This window comes from Nerophis ophidion, linkage group LG01 (assembly GCF_033978795.1).
Source record: "Nerophis ophidion isolate RoL-2023_Sa linkage group LG01, RoL_Noph_v1.0, whole genome shotgun sequence".
NCBI classification, from domain to species: Eukaryota; Metazoa; Chordata; class Actinopteri; order Syngnathiformes; family Syngnathidae; genus Nerophis; species Nerophis ophidion.
In genome coordinates, this window is record NC_084611.1 from 20,994,224 (window position 1) to 21,016,432 (window position 22,209).

General features: G+C 41.8%; 1 protein-coding gene across 2 annotated transcripts in view; it reads left to right on the plus strand.

Annotated features, from left to right (window-relative positions):
- Window positions 1-3,379: 3,379 nt before the first annotated feature.
- Window positions 3,380-22,209, plus strand: part of LOC133551372 (syntaxin-binding protein 1-like) — a 90,473-nt gene continuing 71,643 nt past the window's right edge. For both annotated transcript variants that reach the window (XM_061898020.1, XM_061898029.1), the window contains exons 1-6: window positions 3,380-3,479; window positions 8,956-9,005; window positions 9,094-9,175; window positions 11,851-11,927; window positions 17,066-17,144; window positions 20,383-20,486. In XM_061898020.1, the coding sequence (XP_061754004.1) occupies window positions 3,443-3,479; window positions 8,956-9,005; window positions 9,094-9,175; window positions 11,851-11,927; window positions 17,066-17,144; window positions 20,383-20,486 (429 nt within the window). In that variant the 5' untranslated portion in view covers window positions 3,380-3,442. The remainder of the gene's footprint in view (window positions 3,480-8,955; window positions 9,006-9,093; window positions 9,176-11,850; window positions 11,928-17,065; window positions 17,145-20,382; window positions 20,487-22,209) is intronic.

Here is a 22,209-nt window from a genome sequence, read left to right on the forward strand (position 1 = left end):
TAGGAGGGGCCATAGAGGTCGGGTGCATTGTGAGCTGGGCGGCAGCCGAAGGCAGGGCACTTGGCGGTCCGATCCTCGGCTACAGAAGCTAGCTCTTGGGACGTGGAACGTCACCTCACTGGGGGGGAAGGAGCCTGAGCTAGTGCGCGAGGTAGAGAAGTTCCGGCTGGATATAGTCGGACTCACCTCGACGCACAGCAAGGGCTCTGGAACCAGTTCTCTCGAGAGGGACTGGACCCTCTTCCACTCTGGCGTTGCCGGCAGTGAGAGGCGACGGGCTGGGGTGGCAATTCTGGTTGCCCCCCGGCTCAAAGCCTGTACGTTTGAGTTCAACCCAGTGGACGAGAGGGTAGCTTCCCTTCGCCTTCGGGTGGGGGGACGGATCCTGACTGTTGTTTGTGCTTACGCACCAAACAGCAGTTCAGAATACCCACCCTTTTTGGGTACACTCGAGGGAGTACTGGAAAGTGCTCCTCCGGGTGATTCCCTTGTCCTACTGGGAGACTTCAACGCTCATGTTGGCAACGACAGTGAAACCTGGAGAGGCGTGATTGGGAAGAATGGTCGCCCGGATCTAAACCCGAGTGGTGTTTTGTTATTGGACTTTTGTGCTCGTCACAGTTTGTCGATAACAAACACCATGTTCAAACATAAGGGTGTCCATATGTGCACTTGGCACCAGGACACCCTAGGCCGCAGCTCCATGATCGACTTTGTAGTTGTGTCATCGGATTTGCGGCCTTATGTTTTGGACACTCGGGTGAAGAGAGGGGCGGAGCTTTCTACCGATCACCACCTGGTGGTGAGTTGGCTGCGATGGTGGGGGAGGATGCCGGACAGACCTGGCAGGCCCAAGCGCATTGTGAGGGTCTGCTGGGAACGTCTGGCAGAGTCTCCTGTCAGAGAGAGTTTCAATTCACACCTCCGGGAGAACTTTGAACATGTCACGAGGGAGGTGCGGGACATTGAGTCCGAGTGGACCATGTTCCGAACCTCTATTGTCGAGGCGGCTGATTGGAGCTGTGGCCGCAAGGTTGTTGGTGCCTGTCGTGGCGGTAATCCCAGAACCCGTTGGTGGACACCAGCAGTGAGGGATGCCGTCAAGCTGAAGAAGGAGTCCTATCGGGTTCTTTTGGCTCATAGGACTCCGGAGGCAGTGGACGGGTACCGACGGGCCAAGCGGTGTGCAGCTTTAGCGGTCGCGGAGGCAAAAACTCGGACATGGGAAGAGTTCGGGGAAGCCATGGAAAACGACTTCCGGACGGCTTCGAAGCGATTCTGGACCACCATACGGCGCCTCAGGAAGGGGAAGCAGTGCACTATCAACACCGTGTATGGTGCGGATGGTGTTCTGCTGACTTCGACTGCGGATGTTGTGGATCGGTGGAGGGAATACTTCGAAGACCTCCTCAATCCCACCAACACGTCTTTCTTTGAGGAAGCGGTGCCTGGGGAATCTGTAGTGGACTCTCCTATTTCTGGGGCTGAGGTCGCTGAGGTAGTTAAAAAGCTCCTCGGCGGCAAGGCCCCGCGGGTGGATGAGATCCGCCCGGAGTTCCTTAAGGCTCGGGATGCTGTGGGGCTGTCTTGGTTGACAAGACTCTGCAGCATCGCGTGGACATCGGGGGCGGTACCTCTGGATTGGCAGACCGGGGTGGTGGTCCCTCTCTTTAAGAAGGGGGACCGGAGGGTGTGTTCCAACTATCGTGGGATCACACTCCTCAGCCTTCCCGGTAAGGTTTATTCAGGTGTACTGGAGAGGAGGCTTCGCCGGATAGTCGAACCTCGGATTCAGGAGGAACAGTGTGGTTTTCGTCCTGGTCGTGGAACTGTGGACCAGCTCTATACTCTCGGCAGGGTTCTTGAGGGTGCATGGGAGTTTGCCCAACCAGTCTACATGTGCTTTGTGGACTTGGAGAAGGCATTCGACCGTGTCCCTCGGGAAGTCCTGTGGGGAGTGCTCAGAGAGTATGGGGTATCGGAATGTCTTATTGTGGCAGTCCGCTCCCTGTATGATCAGTGTCAGAGCTTGGTCCGCATTGCTGGCAGTAAGTCGGACACGTTTCCAGTGAAGGTTGGACTCCGCCAAGGCTGTCCTTTGTCACCGATTCTGTTCATAACTTTTATGGACAGAATTTCTAGGCGCAGTCAAGGCGTTGAGGGGTTCCGGTTTGGTGGCCACGGGATTAGGTCTCTGCTTTTTGCAGATGATGTAGTCCTGATGGCTTCATCTGGCCGGGATCTTCAGCTCTCACTGGATCGGTTCGCAGCCGAGTGTGAAGCGACTGGAATGAGAATCAGCACCTCCAAGTCCGAGTCCATGGTTCTCGCCCGGAAAAGGGTGGAGTGCCATCTCCGGGTTGGGGAGGAGACCCTGCCCCAAGTGGAGGAGTTCAAGTACCTAGGAGTCTTGTTCACGAGTGGGGGAAGAGTGGATCGTGAGATCGACAGGCGGATCGGTGCGGCGTCTTCAGTAATGCGGACGTTGTATCGATCCGTTGTGGTGAAGAAGGAGCTGAGCCGGAAGGCAAAGCTCTCAATTTACCGGTCGATCTACGTTCCCATCCTCACCTATGGTCATGAGCTTTGGGTCATGACCGAAAGGATAAGATCACGGGTACAAGCGGCCGAAATGAGTTTCCTCCGCCGGGTGGCGGGGCTCTCCCTTAGAGATAGGGTGAGAAGCTCTGCCATCCGGGAGGAGCTCAACGTAAAGCCGCTGCTCCTCCACATCGAGAGGAGCCAGATGAGGTGGTTCGGGCATCTGGTCAGGATGCCACCCGAACGCCTCCCTAGGGATGTGTTTAGGGCACGTCCAGCTGGTAGGAGGCCACGGGGAAGACCCAGGAACCGTTGGAAAGACTATGTCTCCCGGCTGGCCTGGGAACGCCTCGGGATCCCCCGGGAAGAGCTAGACGAAGTGGCTGGAGATAGGGAAGTCTGGGCTTCCCTGCTAAGGCTGCTGCCCCCGCGACCCGACCTCGGATAAGCGGAAGATGATGGATGGATGGATGGATGGATATATATATATAAATATATATATATATATATATATATATATATATATATGCACACACTCCTGCCCCCTGGTCTACACCCCCCCACCGCCCCCATCTCCCGAATTCGGAGGTCCCAAGGTTGGCAGTAATGTGTTACATGGTCTAAAAAAAAAAAATTGTCTGGCGGGCCGGATTGAAAACCCTAATGGGCAGCACGTGGCCTGCGGGCCGTATTTTGCCCAGTCCTGAACTACAGTAAATAAATTCCAAAGTCTTAAAATATATATCAGAGAGCAATTTTAAATGGCGGATGTTTATGCTTTTATTTTGAATTGTATCCAAAGGGGACGCACCGCGTTGTGTGGATTATCACTAGTGACAGAATGTGGATTATTTATTCACTTGTCCTGCTCCTGAGAAGTGGACGGGCATAAAGAACCAGGATGGCACCTATCGGACTAAAAGCCGTCGTAGGAGAGAGTAAGACTTTCTTCTTTTTTTTTTTTTATTGTTTTTCTTCACATTTTCTTCTGTTTTGTTTTTTCACCGAGGACACTGCACTTATAGTGACCGATTTAATTGTTAACTGTTTAAAATCGTCGGAGTGGCTAAGGAGTTCATTTGTTAAAAAACAACAACATATTGATAGTATTATAGTAGAAAACGATAGTATGCCTAGGATGGATGAAGTTGTTGTTGCAAAATTTTGCATCCGGAAGGACCGCTTTATTTGAGACAACACAGAGTTAGGATTATTTGGGATAACGTGTGAATTTAATTTATCTTCAATGGACCAATAACCAACCTGAGAGATTATTTATTGTACTGAAGGTAGTACATTTATATATATTTGGAACAAAATCAAAAAATCATAACAACATAAACAAAAAATCATGTCAACACTCCACTCCAATTGTCACTAACAGTCCAAACTGTATGTCAGCAATTATTTTAGTAGTTTAGTATATGTCTATGTGGATGAGGGGTTTGCTTCCCTGTGATGACACGACGGCACAGAACTGCCCTGAAATAGCAATGGTGAGTGTTGTAGTGCCTAAGAGGATTTGAAGCAGATTAGAGGCAGGGATTGCATTTGGCTTTATCCTCCAAGAGGACAGACTGGATTGTTAAATCCCAGAGATGGAAACTGGTACACTGTTTGTAAAGATTTGGTGCTATTGTTAATATATGGTATTATTTAAAACAGGGGTCACCAACACGGCGCCCGCGGGCACCATGTAGCCCGTAAGGACCAGATGAGTCGCCCGCTGGCCTGTTCTAAAAATATTTCAAATATCAGCACTTACCAGTTAGCTGCCTCTATTTTTTTAAATTGCATTTATTTACTTGCAAGCTGTATACCAAAAAGTTCTATTTTGGTTTCATCTGACCACATGACATTCTCACAATCCTCTGCTGTATCATCCATGTATCCATTTTGGTATAAACTCAACTCGTCGTGTTTGGAGGAAGAAGAATACTGAGTTGCCTCCCAAGAACACCACACCTACTGTGAAGCATGGGGGTGGAAACATCATGCTTTGGGGCTGTTTTTCTGCTAAGGGGACAGGACGATTGATCCGTATTAAGGAAAGAATGAATGGGGCCATGTATCGTGAGATTTTGACCCAAAACCTCCTTCCATCAGTGAGAGCTTTGAATGGTTGACCAAATACTTATTTTCCACCTTAATTTACAAATAAATTCTTTAAAATTCCTACAATGTGAATTCCTGGATTTTTTTTTTCACATTCTGTCTCTCACAGTTGAAGTGTACCTATGATGAAAATTACAGACCTCTGTCATCATTTTAAGTGGGAGAACTTGCACAATCGGTGGCTGACTAAATCTTTTTTTGCCCCACTGTATAATTGATTGCTCCCATTTGCTGCATTGCTAGCCACCTAGAAACAAGTTGATCTTTACGTTAGAAAGCGAAAAAAAAACTTTTGTCTTCTTGTCTCTCATAATGACGGTGAACAATAGCCACAATTTAAAAAAAGTCTGGTTCCCCCTTTAAGACGCTACTACTGTATACCATGTTGCTGTGTTTAATGAGACTGATATAAATGAGAGATGTGGCTTTTGCGAACAAGTCGAGTCCTTTGAACCATAAGAACAGCTTGCTCGCATTTGCATATTTCCATGCTGTCTTCAGGCAGCACACCTGCCTTGTCCACTTTTCCACACCAATGAGTTGTCTATGCTGACTTCAGGTAAAATATTAATGACCAGTGTCTGGAAAATTACTTAAGGTAAATAATTAAATATAGTTACTCTTTACTTTGCCAAAAAAGTAGTTGAATCGCGGACATATTTACTCTTTAATAAATATAGATATTTACTTGGGGAAGTAATTATTGTCTTACTGTAAAAAAAAACTTTTTGGCTTATACACTTGGGACGTTCATCAGACCAGTGTGTGTTTGCGCCTTTAAAACATGATGTGTGACATCAGAGCCCAGACCGAACAGCATTAGCTGTGTCTGCTATTTCCCTCTCTGGTCAACAAAAGCACCTTGAAGATTCTAGCGGGAACTCTCATTCAACCCTTTTTCGATTACGCTTGCACCTCCTGGTACCCCAGCACCTCAAAAACCCTCAAATCTAGACTCCAAACATCCCAGAAAAAGATAGTCCGGTTACTTTTAGACCTCCACCCCAGATCACACCTCACTCCAACCCACTTCTCCAAAGTGGGCTGGCTCAGGGTGGAGGACAGAGTAAAACAACTTGCACTGAGCCTAGTCTATAAAATCCGCTACACCTCTCTGATACCGAAGTACATGTCAAAGTGAAGTGAAGTGAATTATATTTATATAGCGCTTTTCTCTAGCGACTCAAAGCGCTTTACATAGTGAAACCCAATATCTAAGTTACATTTTTAAACCAGTGTGGGTGGCATTGGGAGCAGGTGGGTAAAGTGTCTTGCCCAAGGACACAACGGCAGTTACTAGGATGGCGGAAGCGGGAATAGAACCTGCAACCCTCAAGTTGCTGACACGGCCGCTCTACCAACCGAGCTATACCGCCCCAACTACTTCCTTAACGTAAATGACCGCCATAACCACAACACGAGGGGGAGCTCCACAAACCACGTTAAACCCAGATTCCGATCTAACAAAGGTCTTAACTCATTCTCTTTCTATGCCACATCAATGTGGAATGCACTCCCAACAGGTGTAAAAGTAAGTGCATCTCTATATTCCTTCAAAACCGCTCTAAAACAACACCTCCATGCAACTTCAACACTTTACTAATACCCTCCTCCATTCACATCCCATCTCCCCGGATTATAAATAACCTAATGGAAATAATCAAACCTACTTCTGATGTATATACTTGTTCTTATGCTATCTGTACTCACTATGTTCTCTGCTGGCTGTACATATCCTACTAAATAAGACCTACACTGTTTCAATGTCCATTTCTCTGTTGATGCAATTGTTGATGACTGAAGTACTGATATCAAACAAAGCTCCTCATCCCACCCCCCGGATTGTAAATAATGTAAATAATTCAATGTACATACTATGATGATTAACTTGTGTGGTGACTGTATTATGCTGATAGTATAGATTTGTACCATGAATTGATTAACGTGAACCCCGACTTAAACAAGTTGAAAAACTTATTCGGGTGTTACCATTTAGTGGTCAATTGTACAGAATATGTACTGAGCAATCTACTAATAAAAGTATCAATCAATCAATCAATCAGATTTGCAGTTTGCAGACAGTTACAACATCCCTGTTGTAGGAATTTTAAAGTATTTATTTGTAAATTATGGTGGAAAATAAGTATTTGGTCAACCATTCAAAGCTCTCACTGATGGAAGGAGGTTTTGGCTCAAAATCTCACGATACTTGGCCCCATTCATTCTTTCCTTAATACGGATCAATCGTCCTGTCCCCTTAGCAGAAAAACAGCCCCAAAGCATGATGTTTCCACCCCCATGCTTCACAGTAGGTGTGGTGTTCTTGGGATGCAACTCAGTATTCTTCTTCCTCCAAACACGACAAGTTGAGTTTATACCAAAATGGATACATGGATGATACAGCAGAGGATTGGGAGAATGTCATGTGGTCAGATGAAACCAAAATAGACAAAGTTATATGATTTTTTTTACTGCTGCACTAAATGAACCGTGTATGAACATCACCTTGTTCAAAGAACAAAACCAACACAGTGCATGAATTCACAACAAATTACACACCTGCAAATCAGTTTGACTTCTACTGTTGCCGTATCCATTATATGCCGATAGGAAGAAGTTTTTATGTACCCGATGAGTCGGGTGTGGCTTGACTCCACCGAACCCCTGAGGCCAACTCACCGAACCCCTAGGGTTCGATCGAACTGAGGTTGAGAACCACTGCTCCAGACCTACAGAAAGCTGCGAGGACCAAAGTTCATTATTGTGAAGAAAATAATATACAATATTGAACAGGGAAATGGAAGCACGGTAAATGTCAAGTGTGGCTTAAGAATGGGTTATGTTGGGTGACTGTCATGCTCAAAGCGTGAGGCTTGATATGCGGGTCAAATCATGTAAATGGGGCGTTGTTGGCAGTTTTTGGATTTTTTTTTTAGAGTGCTTTGTAGGCAAAGTAGATTCATCCCATTCCCTGCATTGTTAGCTTTACTAGCAATTTTTCATTATGTAGAAGGTACATAAAAGAGAAAGACGTGTGTTGTTGTATCACACAGGAATTGTGGATGATGAGCAACATTCCAAAAACAGTGCAATTTCCATTTAAAGACGTATGGAAAAGTTGACACCCGTATTGTTGTTATTGTACTTTAAAGGCCTACTGAAATGAGATTTTTTTTATTCAAATGGGGATAGCAGGTCTATTCTATGTGTCGTACTTGATCATTTCGCGATATTGCCATATTTTTGCTGAAAGGATTTAGTAGAGAACATCGATGATAAAGTTTGCAACTTTCGGTGCTAACAGAAAAGCCCTGCCTGTACCGGAAGTCACAGACGATGACGTCACATGTTGATGGCTCCTCACATATTCACATTGTTTTTAATGGGAGCCTCCAACAAAAACAGCTATTCGGACCAAGAAAACGACAATTTCCCCATTAATTTGAGTGAGGATGAAAGATTTGTGTTTGAGGATATTGATAGCGACGGACTAGAAAAAAAAAAAACGGGTTAAAAAAAAACTGCGATTGCATTGGGACGGTTTCAGATGTTTTTAGACACATTTACTAGGATAATTCTGGGAAATCCCTTATCTTTCTATTGTGTTGCTAGTGTTTTAGTGAGTTTAATAGTACCTGATAGTCGGAGGGGTTTGTCCACGGGTGTCTTGACGCCAGTGTCTCAGGGAAGTCGACGGCAGCTTTATGGACGGGGCAAGCTCAGCTGATCTCCGGTAAGAAGCGACTTTTTACCATAATTTTCTCACCGAAACCTGTTGTTTGACATTTGGTCGGGAACCATGTTCACTTGACTGCGCTCTGATCCATAGTAAAATTTCAGCTCCGGGAATTTTAAACAAGGAATCACCATGCGTTTGTGTGGCTAAAGGCTAAAGCTTCCCACCTCCATCTTTCTACTTTGACTTCTCCAATATTAATCGAACAAATTGCAAAAGATTCAGCAACACAGATGTCCAAAATACTGTGTAATTATGCCGTTAAAGCAGACGACTTTTAGCTGTGTGTGTGTGCAGCGCTCATATTTCCTAACAGCCCGTGACGTCACGCGTAGACGTCATCATTACGCGGCGTTTTCAAGAAAAAACTCCCGGGAAATTTAAAATTGCAATTTAGGAAACTAAAAAAGCCGTATTGGCATGTGTTGCAATGTTAATATTTCATCATTGATATATAAACTATCAGACTGCGTGGTCGGTAGTAGTGGGTTTCAGTAGGTGTGGTACAGCATTTTTTTCCAATAATATTAAATGTGTGTTTATTAATTTTACTTACTTTACAGAGATAATGAATGGTGTCATCAAGAAGGCAAGAGAAAAAGGAAAATGGAAAGTAAGTGCATGTTTGTTTTTTTAGATTTGCAGATTATTTGAACATTTTAATCCCTTGATATAAAGAGGCGTGTCTAATTGTGTTTTAGGTGCTGGTTGTGGACAAGCTGAGCATGAGGATGATTTCCTCATGTTGTAAAATGACTGACATCATGTCTGAGGGAATCACCAGTGAGTACCTCGTCGGTTCAATGCAAGTTTGTTGGAAACATATCAAAAAGGTGACACTTTAGCGACCTTTTTGATATGTTTTCGTCACTAGGTTTTTAAGACGGGACCAGACATAACCCCCCGGAGTTGCATTGTGAATTATCCAGAGAATAATGCTCGATACCGTGGTAGAGCGCAATATGTATGTTTGGGAAAAATCACAAGACTACTTCCTCTCTACAGAACTGTTTCATGAGGGGTTCCCTCAATCATCAGGAGATTTTCCTGATGATTGGGCATGTTCACCACTTTGTTACATCACATTTTCTTTTAACAACACTCAATAAATGTTCGGGAACTGAGTAAACTATTTGTTGAAGCTTTGAAAGTGAAATTCTTTACCATTCTTGCTTAATGTACAGTTTAAGTTGTTTAACAGTCCGGGGTCTTGTTGTCGTATTTTACGCTTCATAATGCGCCACACATTTTCGATGGGAGACGGGTCTGGACTGCAGGCGGGCCAGGAAAGTACCCGCACACTTTTACTATGAAACCACGCTGTTGTTACACGTGTCTTGGCATTGTCTTGCTGATATAAGCAGGGGCGTCCATGATAACGTTGCTTGGATGACAACATATGTTGCTCCAAAACCTGTATGGACCATTCAGCATTAATGGTGCCTTCACAGATGTGTAAGTTACCCATGTATTGGGTAATAATACACCCCCATACCATCACAGATGTTGGCTTTTGAACTTTGCGCATAACAATCCGGATGGTTATTTTCCTCTTCGTTCCCGAGGACACCACGTCCATAGTTTCCAAATATAATTTGAAATGTGGACTCATCAGACCACAGAACACTTTTTCACTTAGCATCAGTCCATCTTAAATGATGTCGGGCCCAGCCAAGCCGGCGGCGTTCCTTTGTGTTGTTGATAAATGGCTTTCGCTTTGCAGAATAGAGTTTTAACTTGCACTTACAGATGTAGCAACCAACTGTAGTTACTGACAGTGGTTTTCCAAAGTGTTCCTGAGCCCATGTGGTGATATCCTTTACACACTGATGTTGGTCTTTGATGCTGTACCGCCTGAGGGATCGAAGGTCCGTAATATCTTTGCTTACGTGCAGTGATTTTTCCAGATTCTCTGAACCTTTTGATGGATTTACCGACCATAGATGGTAAAATCCCTAAATTCCTTGCAATAGATCGTTGAAAAATGTTGTTCTAAAACTGTTTGACAATATGCTTACAAATTTGTGACCCTCACCCCATCCTTGTTTGTGAATGACTTAGCATTTCATGGAAGCTGCTTTTATACCCAATCATGGCACCCACCTGTTCCCAATTACCCTGCACACCTGTGGGATGTTCCAAATAAGTGTTTGATGAGTATTCCTCAACTTTATCAGTACTTATTGCCACCTTTCCCAACTTTTTTGTCACGTGTTGCTGGCATCAAATTCTAAAGTTAATGTTTATTTGCAAAAAAAATGTTTTTTAATCAGTTTTAACATGAAATATGTTGTCTTTGTAGCATATTCAACTAAATATGGGTTGAAAATGATTTGCAAATCATTGTATTCCGTTTATATTTACATGTAACACAATTTCCCAACTCATATGGAAACGGAGTTTGTGTATATATATATATATATATATATATATATATATATATATATATATCCATCTATCAATCTTCTTCCACTTATCCGAGGTCGGGTCGCGGGGGCAGCAGCCTAAGTAGGGAAGCCCAGACTTCCCTCTCCCCAGCCACTTCGTCCAGCTCTTCCCGGGGGCTCCCGATTTCGTTCCCAGGCCAGCCGGGAGACATAGTCCCCGTGGCCTTCTACCAGTTGGACGTGCCCTAAACACCTCCCTAGGGAGGCATTCGGGTGGCATCCTGACCAGATGCCCGAGCCACCTCAACTGGCTCCTCTCAATTTGGAGGAGCACCGGCTTTACTTTGAGTTCCTCCCGGATGACAGAGCTTCTCACCCTATCTCTAAGGGAGATCCCCGCCACACGCTTGTACCCGTGATCTTATCCTTTCGGTCATGACCCAAAGCTCATACATGGTGTTCTTGGGATGCAACTCAGTATTCTTCTTCCTCCAAACACGACGAGTTGAGTTTATACCAAAAAGTTCTATTTTGGTTTCATCTGACCACATGACAGTCTCCCAATCCTCTGCTGTATCATCCATGTATCCATTTTGGTATAAATTCAACTCGTCGTGTTTGGAGGAAGAAGAATACTGAGTTGCATCCCAGGAACATCATACCTACTGTGAAGCATGGGGGTGGAAACATCATGCTTTGGGGCTGTTTTTCTGCTAAGGGGACAGGACGATTGATCTGTGTTAAGGAAAGAATGAATGGGGCCATGTATCGTGAGATTTTGAGCCAAAACCTCCTTCCATCAGTGAGAGCTTTCAATGGTTGACCAAATACTTATTTTCCACCATACTTTACAATAAATTATTTAGAATTCCTACAATGTGAATTCCTGGATTTTTTTTTTCACATTCTGTCTCTCACAGTTGAAGTGTACCTATGATGAAAATTACAGACCTCTGTCATCATTTTAAGTGGGAGAACTTGCACAATCGGTAGCTGACTAAATACGTTTTTGCCCCACTGTAAGTGCTCCTATGATTATTGACTGCTCCAAAAAATGTGTTCTTTTCTCAGTTGTCGAAGACATAAGCAAGTGCCGGGAACCTCTTCCAACAATGGAGGCCATCTATCTGATAGGACCCTCAAATGAGGTAATATGACTTGCATAATGCTATCAATGCATATAACTTTCAATGATCATAAAACAGACAATATACAGCAGGGGTCACCAACATGGTGTCCGCGGGCACCAGGTCGCCCGTAAGGACCAGATGAGTCGCCCGCTGGCCTGTTCTAAAAATAGCTCAAATAGCAGCACTTACCAGTGAGCTGCCTCTATTTTTTAAATTGTATTTATTTACTAGCAAGCTGGTCTCGCTTTGCTTGACATTTTTAATTCTAAGAGAGACAAAACTCAAATAGAATTTAAAATCCAAGAAAATATTTTAAAGACTCGGTCTTCACTTGTTTGAATAAATTCATTTATTTTTTTTTACTTTGCTTCTTATAACTTTCAGAAAGACAAATTTAGAGAAAAAAATACAACCTCAAAAATGATTTTAGGATTTTTAAACACATATATGTACCTTTTTACCTTTTAAATTCCTTCCTCTTCTTTCCTGACAATTTAAATCAATGTTAAAATGATTTTTTTTTTTTTATTGTAAAGAATAATAAATACATTTTGATTTAATTATTAATTTTAGCTTCTGTTTTTTCGATGAAGAATACATGTGAAAAATTTCTTCAAACTTATGATTAAAATTCAAAAAAGTTATTCTGGCAAATCTAAAAAATCTGTAAAATCAAATTAAAATGTTATTTCAAAGTCTTTTGAATTTCTTTAAAAAAAAAATTTCTGGAAAAATCTAGAAGAAATAATGATTTGTCTTTGTTAGAAATATAGCTTGGTCCAATTTGTCATATATTCTAGTGCAGATTGGATTTCAACCTATTTAAAACATTCTAAAATTAACCTTAATCTGGAAAAATAACTAATGATGTTCCATAAATTATTTTATAATTTTTTTCAAAAAGATTCGAATTAGCTAGTTTTTCTCTTCTTTTTTCCGGTTGAATTTTGAATTTTAAAAAGTCGAAATCGAAGATAAACTGTTTCAAAATTTTATTTTATTTTTTTTCATGTTTTCTCCTCTTTTAAACCGTTCAATTAAGTTTTTTTTTCATCATTTGTTCTCTACAAAAAACCTTCCATAAAAGGAAAAAAAATGTACGACGGAATGACTGACAGAAATACCCATTTTTTTTATAAACATAGATTTATTTATTAAAGGTAAATTGAGCAAATTGGCTATTTCTGGCAATTTATTTAAGTGTGTATCAAACTGGTAGCCCTTCGCATTAATCAGTACCAAAGAAGTAGCTCTTGGTTTCAAAAAGGTTAGTGACCCCTGATATAGATTATAATTTAGTCAAATGAAATAAACAGAAAGCAAAGACTGTTGCATTAGTTGTGGAAAAACATCTAAAGTACAGTATAAATTGCATTATCAGGTGATAAAAAGTAAAGACAATTCTTTAATGTTTTATCATGGTCTCAGTACATATTTATATTTATTTAGTTCTATAATGTTTGCAATGCAACTCTTACACTCCTGGATTCATCCCGTGACTGTTAAGACATGCTTGTCCTAGATGTTACAAGAAAGAAGAGCGCCGGGCAAACATCAACACACAGGAAACTAATGATATCGTCCGAAACTGTTATGTGGGATCATAACAACTCATTAGTTTTGCTCATATTCAAATAAATATTTTGTATCTTGAAGTAAGTTGCTGTCAAACTTTTTCCTTTTACTGAACAGGAATTTTCCAAGGACCTCTTTATGAACCTGAACAATTATGCCGTTTACCAGATGCCATAGATCAAGTATGCCAGACATTGTCTGGACCTGGCTGGCAGTCTCCAGTGTCCCTCGGACAGCCACCGATTGTGCAAGTTCTCCCACTTAAAATGATGACAGAGGTCTGTAATTTTCATCATAGGTACACTTCAACTGTGAGAGACAGAATGTGAAAAAAAAAATTCAGGAATTCACATTGTAGGAATTTCAAATACTTTTTTTTGTAAATTATGGTGGAAAATAAGTATTTGGTCAACCATTCAAAGCTCTCACTGATGGAAGGAGGTTTTGGCTCAAAATCTCACGATACATGGCCCCGTTCATTCTTTCCTTAACACGGATCAATCGTCCTGTCCCCTTAGCAGAAACACAGCCCCAAAGCATGATGTTTCCACCCCCATGCTTCACAGTAGGTGTGGTGTTCTTGGGATGCAACTCAATATTCTTCTTCCTCCAAACACGACGAGTTGAGTTTATACCAAAATGGATGCATGGATGATACAGCAGAAGATTGGGAGAAAGTCCTGTGGTCAGATGAAACCAAAATATAACTTTTTGGTATAAACTCAACTCGTCGTGTTTGGAGGAAGACGAATACTGAGTTGCATCCCAAGAACACCACACCTACTGTGAAGCATGGGGGTGGAAACATCATGCTTTCGGGCTGTTTTTCTGCTAAGGGGACAGGACGATTGATCCGTGTTAAGGAAAGAATGATTTTGAGCCAAAACCTCCTTCCATCAGTGAGAGCTTTGAATGGTTGACCAAATACTTATTTTCCCCCATAATTTACAAATAAATTATTTAAAATTCCTACAATGTGAATTCCTAGGTTTTTTTTTCACATTCTATCCCTCACAGTTGAAGTGTACCTATCAAATTTAAAGACCTCTGTCATCATTTTAAGTGAGAGAATTTGCATAAGTTATGAACAAACAAAACTGGAAGCAGGGAGCAAAAGACAGTAAGCTACAAATAGTACAACAAGAACAAAACCAAAAGGGAACAAACAAAAAGCACGCACGAGGCGGATAACAAACTTGGCTATGAACAAACAATACTGGAAGCGGGGAACAAAAGACAGTAAACTACAAACAGCTACCGAAGATAGCTTACCGCAACGCTGCATCCACACGACACGTAGCAATGACAATAATCCAGCACGGACTGGCAGCTGGCTGATTGACACCAGGTGAGGCCAGGTGCCGATCAGCCACAGCTGAGGGGACAGAGCACTCAGGGATGAAACACAGGAAACAGACAAAATAAGAGCGCTGACAGGAAATACTACACACACAGAGGAAACAAAGACAAATGCAGAGGAAAAAAATAAAATATAACCAAACTGTCAGGGACGAACCTGACACTCCTACTGCAACCTAGTAGCAAAATTGTGCAGGGTTTTCCCCACCTTGGCAATACACCTGCAGTGGTGGCGCGTGGTCAATATGACATCATCTTATAATTTGCGTAAATGCAGGTGATTTTCTGTAAAAAAAGGCTAAAAAACATACATTAATTTAAAAACATATCTGTGTTATTAGTAAGTACTACTAACATATTTGTTCTTTAATCATTTTGCTCTATTTTCTACTTATATGTTTTATTTATTTTGGTGTGGTGCCGCGCTACGATCAATTGCAAAAAGTAGGGGAAACCCTGGCGCTGTTGATGTGATCAAGTGCACCAGGGGTCACTAACCTTTTTGAAACCAAGAGCTACTTCTTGGGTACTGATTAATGCAAAGGGCTACCAGTTTGATACACACTTAAATAAATTGCCAGAAATAGCCAATTTGCTCAATTTACCTATAATAAGTAAAAAAATGGGTATTTCTGTATGTCATTCCGTCGTACATTTTTTTTTCCTTTTGAGGAAGGTTTTTTTTTAGAGAATAAATGATGAAAAAAACACTTGATTGAACGGGTTAAAAGAGAGAGAAAACAAGAAAAAAAATTAAAATAAAAAATTTGTAACATAGTTTATCTTCAGTTTCTACTCTTTGAAATTCAAAATTCAACCGAAAAATATGAAGAGAAAAACTAGCTAATTCAAATGTTTTTGAAAAAATTAAAAAAAGAAGTTATGGAACATCATTAGTAATTTTTCTGGATTAAGATTATTTTAGAATTTTGATGACATGTTTTAAATAGGTTAAAATCCAATCTGCACTTTGTTAGAATATATAACAAAATGGACCAAGCTATATTTCTAACAAAGACAAATCATTATTTCATCTAGATTTTCCAGAACAAAAATGTTGAAAGAAATTCAGAAGACTATGAAATAAAATTTAAATTTGATTCTACAGATTTTCGAGATTTGCCAGAATAATTTTTTTGAATTTTAATCATAATGAGTTTGAATAAATACTTCACAAATATTCTTCCTGGAAAAAACAGAAGCTAAAATTAAGAATTAAATTAAAATGTATTTATTATTCTTTACAATAAAAAAAATACATTTACTTGAACATTGATTTAAATTTTCAGGAAAGAAGAGGAAGGAATTTAAAAGTTAAAAAAGGTATATGTGTTTAAAAATCCTAAAATCATTTTTTAAGGTTGTATTTTTTCTCTAAAATTGTCTTTCCGAAAGTAATAAGAAGCAAAGTAAAAAAATAAATGAATTTATTTAAACAAGTGAAGACCAAGTCTTTAAAATATTTTTTGGGCTTTTCAATTTCTATTTGAGTTTTGTCTCTCTTAGAATTAAAAATGTCGAGCAAAGCGAGACCAGCTTGCTATTAAATAAATAAAATTTAAAAAAATAGAGGCAGCTCACTGGTAAGTGTTGCTATTTGAGCTATTTTTAGAACAGGCCAGCGGGCGACTCATCTGGTCCTTACGGGCGACCTGGTGACCCCTGACATGGACTCTGCACGCTGGATCCTGGCGCTGCTGGATGTTGCTGGCATGCACTCTGGACTAGACTGCTAGTATCGGAGGCTTATATGGGACATTTTTGATGCTCCACAATATAACCCGATCACGTATTATGTTGATATTGGACCGAACTCTGAGATCAGTATCAATCGGGACACCCTTACTTTATAGACTGACTGTAGGTTGATGGTCGGTGGGAATTTATTTTAAAAAACAAAAACAAAACATCTTTAGAAAAGAGAGCGTTTAAAAATGCAGACTGTGAACACAATTTCACGGGTTTAATTCCTCCCGAATAGTGAAAAGCTTCTTTCTCTCCTTGTGCTGGAAAACGCCTACTGTGCTCACTTGGTCTGTTTTTTGTGTTCACTAATATGTTGTGTTTGAGCACAGGTTTGTTTATATTCAAAATGGCACTGTAAGAAAGCATATACTATGTATTCAGATAATTGTAAATTAAAGATTTTTGTGCACAGGCATTTTTTTTAAGTGACTTATTTTCCCACGTATTCATGGGAATACATATGTTTCTATTGACAGACTGTTGAGGGTCTGATTGATGACTTCAGAGATCCCCGGAATCCGAGGTATAGAGCAGCACACGTCTTCTTCACTGACAGTAAGTAAAACATTGTTCAATTAATCTTCAAATAATTGTCACAGTATTAAAGAAAGTGTGACCATCCATCCATCCATCCATCCATCCATCTTCCTCCGCTTATCCGAGGTCGGGTCGCGGGGGCAACAGCCTAAGCAAGGAAGCCCAGATTTCCCTCTCCCCAGCCACTTCGTCTAGCTCTTCCCGGGGGATCCCGAGGCGTTCCCAGGCCAGCCGGGGGACATAGTCTTCCCAACGTGTCCTGGGTCTTCCCCGTGGCCTCCTACCGGTTGGACGTGCCCTAAACACCTCCCTAGGGAGGCGTTCGGGTGGCATCCTGACCAGATGCCCGAACCACCTCATCTGGCTCCTCTCGATGTGAAGGAGCAGCGGCTTTACTTTGAGTTCCTCCCGGATGGCAGAGCTTCTCACCCTATCTCTAAGGGAGAGCCCCGCCACACGGCGGAGGAAACTCATTTCGGCCGCTTGTACCCGTGATCTTATCCTTTCCGTCATGACCCAAAGCTCATGACCATAGGTGAGGATGGGAACGTAGATCGACCGGTAAATTGAGAGCTTTGCCTTCCGGCTCATCTCCTTCTTCACCACAACGGATCGTACAACGTCCGCATTACTGAAGACGCCGCACCGATCCGCCTGTCGATCTCACGATCCACTCTTCCCCCACTCGTGAACAAGACTCCTAGGTACTTGAACTCCTCCACTTGGGGCAGGGTCTCCTCCCCAACCCGGAGATGGCATTCCACCCTTTTCCGGGCGAGAACCATGGACTCGGACTTGGAGGTGCTGATTCTCATTCCGGTCGCTTCACACTCGGCTGCAGACCGATCCAGTGAGAGCTGAAGATCCCGGTCAGATGAAGCCATCAGGACCACATTATCTGCAAAAAGCAGAGACCTAATCCTGCGGTCACCAAACCGGAACCCCTCCACGCCTTGACTGCGCCTACAAATTCTGTCCATAAAAGTTATGAACAGAATCGGTGACAAAGGACAGCCTTGGCGGAGTCCAACCCTCACTGGAAACGTGTCCGACTTACTGCCAGCAATGCGGACCAAGCTCTGGCACTGATCGTACAGGGAGCGGACCGCCACAATAAGACAGTCCGATACCCCATACTCTCTGAGCACTCCCCACAGGACTTCCCGAGGGACACGGTCGAATGCCTTCTCCAAGTCCACAAAGCACATGTAGACTGGTTGGGCAAACTCCCATGCACCCTCAAGAACCCTGCCGAGAGTATAGAGCTGGTCCACAGTTCCACGACCAGGACGAAAACTGTTAATACCATTGGATAAGAATGGTTGCAAACTCGTGAGAGCTGGGCTGAAGAAATCCACAACAACTGATTTGTTAGATGCAAACTACTGTTCTCAGATTAAATAACCATTATCGGTTAAATATACTGCACAGGTCAAAGTCTGCTTGATTGTCAACTGTGTCATATTTACTACTATGCACGTATGTGATGATTAAAATGCCCTTTTTCTCAGACCCACAGGGTAGCACGGTGACACTGATTAAAACATGTACATGTAATCTAATTAAAATGATTAAAAACAATAAGTATATATATGAAAAAATACAAACCCCGTTTCCATATGAGTTGGGAAATTGTGTTAGATGTAAATATAAACGGAATACAATGATTTGCAAATCCTTTTCAACCCATATTCAATTGAATGCACTACAAAGACAAGATATTTGATGTTCAAACTCATAAACTTTATTTTATTTCTGCAAATAACAATTAACTTAGAATTTCATGCCTGCAACACGTGCCAAAGTAGTTGCGAAAGGGCATGTTCACCACTGTGTTACATCACATTTTTTTTTAACAACACTCAATAAACGTTTGGGACCTGAGGAAACTAATTGTTGAAGCTTTGAAAGTGGAATTCTTTCCCATTCTGGTTTTATGTAGAGCTTCAGTCGTTCAACAGTCCGGGGTCTCCGCTGTCGTATTTTACGGTTCATAATGCGTCACACATTTTCAATGGGAGACAGATCTGGACTACAGGCAGGCCAGGAAAGTACCCACACTCTTTTTTTACGAAGCCACGCTGTTGTAACACTTGTCTTGCTGAAATAAGCAGGGGCGTCCATGATAACGTTGCTTGGATGACAACATATGTTGCTCCAAAACCTGTATGGACCTTTCAGCATTAATGGTGCCTTCACAGATGTGTAAGTTACCCATGCGTTGGCACTAATACACCCCCAAACCATCACAGATGCTGGCTTTTGAACTTTGCGCCTATAAATCCGAATGGTTATCTTCCTCTTAGTTCTGGAGGACACCACGTCCTCTGTTTCCAAATATAATTTGAAATGTGGACTCGTCAAACCACAGAACACCTTTCCACTTTGCATCAGTCCATCTTAGGGTGAGCTCGGGCCCAGCAAAGCCGGCGGCGTTTCAGGATATTGTTGATAAATGTGATTGGCTGTGCATAGTAGAGTTTTAACTTGCAATTACAGATGTAGCAACCAACTGTAGTTATTGACAGTGTTTTATGAAGTGTTCCTGAGCTCATGTGGTGATATCCTTTACATATTGATGTCGGTTTTTGATGCAGTACCGCCTGAGGGATCAAAAGTCCGTAATATCATCGCTTACGTGCAGTGATTTCTCCAGATTCTCTGAACTTTTTGATGATTTTACGGACCATAAATGGTAAAATCCCTAAATTCCTTGCAATAGCTCGTTGAAAAATGTTGTTCCAAAACGGTTTGACAATTTGCTTATAAATTGGTGACCCTCACCCCATCCTTGTTTGTGAATTACTTAGCATTTAATGGAAGCTGCTTTTATACCCAATCATGGCACCCACCTGTTCCCAATTAGCCTGCACACCTTTGGGATGTTCCATATAAGTGTTTGATGAGCATTCCTCAACTTTATCAGTATTTATTGCCACCTTTCCCAACTTCTTTCTCACGTGTTGCTGGCATCAAATTCGAAAGTTAATGATTATTTGCAAAAAAAAAAAAACATGTTTATCAGTTTGAACATGAAATATGTTGTCTTTGTAGCATATTCAACTGAATATGGGTTGAAAATGATTTCCCAACTCATATGGAAACCGGGTTTGTACAATGATCCCTGTCTACTAGCTATGTATAGTAATATTAGTCTGTCCATACCCATTAAATAACGAATGTAAGAAATGCTTCATATGCTGGCTATTGCTGAATATTTATTGAATTTTAATAACAAAATGTTCATTCATTACAGCAATTCCAGAGTCCTTGTTTGGCCTCTTGACCAAATCTCGAGCTTCAAAAGCCATGAAGGCCTTGACAGAGATCCACGTCGCCTTTCTGCCCTACGAATCTCAAGTAAGACCATACTTAGACTTTGGGCAATCATCTACACATGTTATTATTAATTCCGCTATGTGCAAAGCGTAATTGCAGCAGTGTTTTAAATTTAGGTTTGGTTACTTATATTTAATATTGTGGCATGTACCAATGGTATTTTTACCTTGAATATTTAATAATGTGGTGTACCCCAGGGATCAATACTAGGACCAAAATTGTTCAATCTTTATATAATGACATTTGTAAAGTTATAAAAGATTTAAAGTTAGTATTATACGCAGATGGTACAACAGCGTTTTGTTCAGAAGAGAACACACAGAAGCCTATAGAAATAGCTCGTCGAGACCCAGGATGGACCGCTCGCCTGTATCGATTGGGGACATCTCTACACTGCTGATCCGCCTCCGCTTGAGATGGTCTCCTGTGGACGGGACTCTCGCTGCTGTCTTGGATCCGCTTTGAACTGAACTCTCGCCGCTGTGTTGGAGCCACTATGGATTGAACTTTCACAGTATCATGTTAGACCCGCTCGACATCCATTGCTTTCGGTCCCCTAGAGGGGGGGGTTGCCCACATCTGAGGTCCTCTCCAAGGTTTCTCATAGTCAGCATTGTCACTGGCGTCCCACTGGATGTGAATTCTCCCTGCCCACTGGGTGTGAGTTTTCCTTGCCCTTTTGTGGGTTCTTCCGAGGATGTTGTCGTCGTAATGATTTGTGCAGTCCTTTGAGACATTTGTGATTTGGGGCTATATAAATAAACATTGATTGATTGATTGATGGGCTTCACGGTGGCAGAAGGGGTTAGTGCGTCTGCCTCACAATACGAAGGTCCTGCAGTCCTGGGTTCAAATCCAGGCTCAGGATCTTTCTGTGTGGAGTTTGCATGTCCTCCCCGTGAATGCGTGGGTTTCCTCGGGTACTCCGGCTTCCTCCCACCTCCAAAGACATGCACCTGGGGATAGGTTGATTGGCAACACTAAATTGGCCCTAGTGTGTGAATGTGAGTGTGAATGTTGTCTGTCTATCTGTGTTGGCCCTGCGATGAGGTGGCGACTTGTCCAGGGTGTACCCCGCCTTCCGCCCGATTGTAGCTGAGATAGGCGCCAGCGCCCCCCGCGACCCCAAAAAGGGAATAAGCGGTAGGGAAATGGATGGATGGATGGATGATTGATTGATTGATAATAACAGAAGAAATTAACAAATTAAGATGATGTGTGCTATGGCTATGAGTTTTATTTATTTATTTTTTATTCTGATTCTGACAAAAACAGACTATCCTTTAAACCTCAATGAAACTAAAATAATGCCATATGGTAACAGTAGAAGGGAAAATCAAACACAAATACAAATAGACGGAATAGACATGGAAAGAGTAAATTAAACCACATTTCTACGTATAATGATTGATGATAAAATTAACTAGATATACCATATAAAAAAAATACAACATAAAGTGGCAAGAAACACGCCAATTATGAATAAAGCAAAATATGTTCTGGACCAAAAAAATCGCTCCATATTCTCTACTGCTCGCTAGTGTTACCATATCTGAGTTACAGTCCAGAAATAACTCCAAAAGTACACTTCATTCATTAACCGTGTTACATATCAGATCAGTTAGAATAATAAATGTTGATACTGTTAACATTTGACAATGCAGAACAAATAAAAACACAACTAAACTGAGACTCAACAGAAATAAAATAAGTTACAATTCTGGTCATCATTTTAAATTTTTTA